This window comes from Musa acuminata, chromosome BXJ2-5 (assembly GCF_036884655.1).
Source record: "Musa acuminata AAA Group cultivar baxijiao chromosome BXJ2-5, Cavendish_Baxijiao_AAA, whole genome shotgun sequence".
Taxonomy (NCBI): Eukaryota; Viridiplantae; Streptophyta; class Magnoliopsida; order Zingiberales; family Musaceae; genus Musa; species Musa acuminata.
Window position 1 is genome coordinate 39552652 of NC_088342.1, and position 5064 is coordinate 39557715.

Sequence of the window (5064 nt, forward strand, 5' to 3'; positions counted from 1 at the left end):
CTTGAATTCCTATTCCTAATATAAACCCTAATTCCCAAATGATTCTTCCTACTTGAATTCCTAATATAAATCCGTTACGATCCATTTAGGACTCGTCATGTAGTTTATATAAAATTAAGATTTCTAAAATACTTACTAATCCTAACATTACCTACTAAAATTTTATATATGTTTGTCATTATGAGTCGTCACATAATAGGTCATTTTGATAAAGACTACTGAAATTTAAACTCTACTACTAATCTTTCGATCCCTTTATCTATATGGTGAGCCTTGAATCTGGGCTTATATATATATAATTTTTTGCTTGGTGTGAATGAGATGATCACATTCATCTTTGGCTAGCTTTGGATCTTGAAAAGAAAGAAAGGTCAATTGATTTTTTTTAGGTAAGCGGTGAGAAGATTTGATTAATGGCTCTAAAGAAAAGAATAAATATTTATTTTTCTATAGAAGGCTTAAGAAAACTGGTGAATTGTTGAAACATGATCTATATCTGGTTAAGAGTTAGGTCACAATCAGATTTGGAGTTGTAGACAGGCCGTGTAGGCACTATGCTGAACCAGAGATGCAAATCTTATTACTTTTTGATTCCTATTACTATGTTGGATTAAGCTTGCGTGATTGTACTGCTACCACCAACTTAGAATTTTGTGATTTCTTCTCAAAATGGAACTACTATTCCTAAAGGCTTCCATCTCTATCTCTATGTAGATAACTTGTATGGTAACGATGAGATGTTTCACTTGTTATCCTTCAGTGTCACAGCGATGAGGAAGTCCAGCGATAGTGGCTTGGCTACTTGTTGTTGCTGCACCGATCCACGCCTTTGCTCGGCGCTTCGGCCACCATGGTCTAATCTCCCCGTCGACATCGTGATGGAAATCGCAGAGCGTCTTCTCCCCAATGCGGCCGACTTGGTTCGATTTGCATCCGTCTGCCGCTCGTGGTGGTTGCTCGTGAAGGAAGAAACTTCTCTGGCACGTCAGCTCCCTTGGCTGATGCTCGCAGAGGAGGAGATAGACGCGCCTTCCTCGGGAAGCAATATTTGTCGTCGCTTCTATAGCCATTCCAAGAACGAAATCTACGAGCTCCCTGTGCCCAAATCCCATGGAAGATTCTGTTGTGGCTCCTACGCCAGTTGGATCGCGACGGTCGGCATGGACTTAAGGATGCAACTCGTGAACATCTTCACCGGAGGCAGCGTAGAGCTGCCTTCGCTCTACACCTTTGGCGCATCCTTGCATCAAAGTGGAGACTGGTCACCAGAGAGCAGGCGCTCTCTTTTTGTATCCAAGGTGTGCATGTCTTCGCGCCCCTCCGCTGGTAGGGACTGCCATGTGGTGGCATTCTATGGCGTCGGACGTATGCTGGGCTACGCTAGGGTCGGTGACGATCGATGGACTACAGTTAACTGTGATTGGTGGCACTACTTAGATGCCTCATTCTACAAAGGCCAGTTCTACCTCGTCAATCGGAAAAGGGACGTGGTGGTGTTGGATGTGTCTCAGCAGCAGGTGCATCTGATAGCGACCAAACCGAAGCAACGTATGGTCAACTACCGTTGGCAAATATATCTGGTAGAATCATCGGGTGATTTACTGTACGTGGTGCGCGTGGTTAAGTATTCGCGAAAGCCGACATACGACACAAAGAGCTTCACCGTCTACAAGCTTAACGTTTCCGATGGCGAGTTACAGCAGATGAGCAGCCTGGGTGGGCGATCGCTGTTCTTGGGCCTCAACAGCTCGATATCTGTGGAGGCATCGAAGCTGGTGGGATGCCAAAAGGACTCCATTTACTTCACCGACGACCTAGGCGATTTCAAGACTTACTGCACGCCGGGAGGCGGACATGACATGGGGATCTATAGCATGGTGGATGGGAGCATCACCCCACACTATGGTGGCGTCTCGCTGTCCCGAGTCTCGCCGCCGTTGTGGGTGCCGATCCACCCTTTGTTTTCACCCAATATCTAGTCGCCTTCTTTTTCTCTGTACATTTATTATGTACAAATGGTTTACAATATAGAATAAGAGCTTCTTTAATTATATATAATAAAAGATTTATTGATTAGATATCAATGTTGTGAGGGGATTCTCATGTTTGTTGGAATATTAAATTAAACCTCATGATTAGATAGGATTTTAGCTTAAAAATCTTAGTCATCAAAGATATATATATATATATATATATATAGCCTAAAGAAGATTCGAGATCCGGTGAGTGAGAGATTACAAGTTATCTTATTTAATATGAGTTTTTAGTTTTTATGTATCTTTTCTATTCTCCTGTATTGTTATTCTTCTATGATTTCTTAATACCCATCACCTTTTAAAAAAAATTTTCAACATGATATCAAAGCTTTGATTATATCTTACTATAGAGAGAAATAATGCTATAGAGAGAGAAAATAAGACAAATAGAGATAAACAATATTGTTGAGAGAAATATGACTGTTGAGAGAGAGAAATAATATTATAGATAGACAAATAGTATTATAGAGAGAAATAGTAATATAGAGAGAGAGAGAGAGAGAAAATAGGATTATTAAAGAAAGAAATAATGTTGTTTAGAGGAAGAAATAGAGAGAAAATTTAGATAGAAAATTTGAAGCGATAAAAATTATAAGAAGAAAATTTGAGGAGACAAAAGAGCAGACTTAATCGTAATAACGATATTAAGATTAAGAAAGTAAACGATCGATTATATTATAGCAAAAGAAAGATAAAGAACCATCATGTCATCGATTAGTTGGTAGAGAAAGATCGATAGATTAAAAGTTTTGTCACCTTCGAAACAAAAAAATAAAAAGTTATGGATAATAATTTTATAATTTATTTTGGATCTCATTATTAACAAGATTTGACTGAAAAGATTATTGGAGACAAAAAACTATGCTGAAAACTTTTCCCAGATCAAAATGTTTAAAGAAAATGATACTGTATGATTTAAAAAATATGAGAGATGATAGAGATTTTATGCCACTCTTTCAAAGACAGAAAGAAGAAATAGTTTTTAACAAAGAAAAAGATAAAGCGAGCACTGAATCTTATCTCTTAATCAATACTAGACAATAGTATTATTTTATAGATTTTTAGATCTTAAAACATTTTTATAAAAGACATAGATATTAATGGTATCCCCTCTGATTAGTCTGAAAGTGAATAAGATTAAGATTGACTTATTATAAGGACCCGATGAGTATACTATTATCAACTTCTATTTTGATCAATGATTTAGATCAAATGAAATTGATAGACTAGTTAGCCCATCAAACTCGGATCGTAACATTAATCCTCTTACACTAAAATTAAATAAAAAAATTACATAATATAAAACTAAAAGATTATTCAAAAACATTATATGATATAAAATTAGAAGAAAGTGAAAATCTATCAGCAGAAGAAGATAATACCTCATCGGATATAACAAAATCCCTTAGCAGTATTCTTACTAAGATTAGAGATGTCGAGATCACAAAAAAAAAAAAAGAAGCAAGATTTAAACTCCCATATTGATTTTACTGACATGAATGATTTTATTTTCATTAGAAGCATACAGATACTTTTACCTCCCTATGAAAAATAAAAAATCTATATATCTAATCATCAAAGATTCGAAAGAAGATTGTACTGATAAATTGAAAATCATTATTATTCAAAATATAGAAGCTGTAAAAACTTATGAATATTCTGTGATAAAGAGGTTAGATATCAATGAAGATAATTATGTTGATCAGATTAACTTCGTAATCCGAGATTAGTTCAATAAATTTGTTAATTGATTCTAAACAAATTAGAGTTTTATAATTAATTAAGACAGACAAGACAAATCAAACATATGGAAGACTGCTATAGATTGCATGACTCAGAATTCAGAGATTCTAGAAAACACTACATACAATAACTACATCAAAGGAGATTGTATCAAGCTTTAGAGTTTTCATTTTTTATAAAGTTTAATTTAAGAAAGTATGTTGGAATATTAATAGATAGACTTTTGATTAAGAGTCTTAGTCAACGAATAAAAGTCTTGAGTGAGGACGATGTTTTAAAGGCTCATGAAATGCTTTAGTGAGTCAATTAGGATAGGAAATAAGATAGAACCCAAAGAAAGTCAGAGATCCGAGGTTTATTATCTTATTTAATGTGAACTTTTAGTTTTGAAGTATCTTTTCTATTCTCCTTTACTGTTACTCCTCTATAATTTATTGATTTCCATCACATTTTAAAGAAATTTTTCAACAACGTTATCGAGTTGTATGCGCATTATATATCACTGTTCAAGTGTTCTTTAGCACCGACTGTTTCACAAAGACATACATCAGCTACTTCATAATAGTAGTACTTGGTATTAGAAACGAGACATGAGAGACAAACTTATAAGATCTGTGGACATCGAAACTTGTTGGATTTTTCCTACATGTAATGAACTCGAAACAGTATCTGTAGTGAAACAAAGGAGATGATCTACACTCATGCAATGACTCACTCAAGTGTGAGTATTGCCTCAAATCGACATAAGTCTTAACGGTCGATACGCATTCTCCTTGTATTGTCACATAAGGTTTTTGTGTATGTTTTTATTTTTTACTTTTATTCATATTTTGTATAGTATATAGAGGGTTTGTAGTAGACTTGACAGCTCCATTTTGATTGACTCTTATGGCTACTTTAATCTTGTAAACATGATTGTGTGCCATCATCACCTAGAGATAAAATTATCCAAAACTAAATCATCCAAGCAGTCATTTTGAGGATTTTCTAATTTCGTAAAGTGGTGCAGTGTCAGCTAGCATAATATCATAGAGTTACCCAGGTGAGGCATGACTAGATGAGCTTTTGGGATAGTATCTAGGGCTAATTCACTGCTTTGTTTTGTAGCAATGTTATGTGGGAACTTATAGGGGCTTTTGGGTACGGCGGACTACTTTAGAACATTTGTTGCATGACTATTCAAAACTTCCGAAGTCTATATTTATAATTTATATTATTTATCAAGTATTTATTGAAATATTTACTTGTAGGATCATGAGTTAAATACTTTTTCTAATTCATATTC

At 35.0% G+C, this 5064-nt stretch overlaps 1 protein-coding gene across 1 annotated transcript; it reads left to right on the forward strand.

Moving 5' to 3' along the window:
• Window positions 1-770: 770 nt before the first annotated feature.
• Window positions 771-1979, forward strand: LOC103985965 (F-box/kelch-repeat protein KIB1-like). Its single transcript, XM_009403817.2, has one exon. It carries the CDS (start codon window positions 771-773, stop codon window positions 1977-1979), a length of 1209 nt encoding a protein of 402 aa, XP_009402092.2.
• The last annotated feature ends 3085 nt before the right edge of the window (window positions 1980-5064 follow it).

Coding starts and splice junctions, on each gene's coding strand:
- LOC103985965 (XM_009403817.2), top strand. CDS start 771: ATGAGGAAGTCCAGCGATAGTGGCTTGGCTACTTGTTGTTGCTGCACC.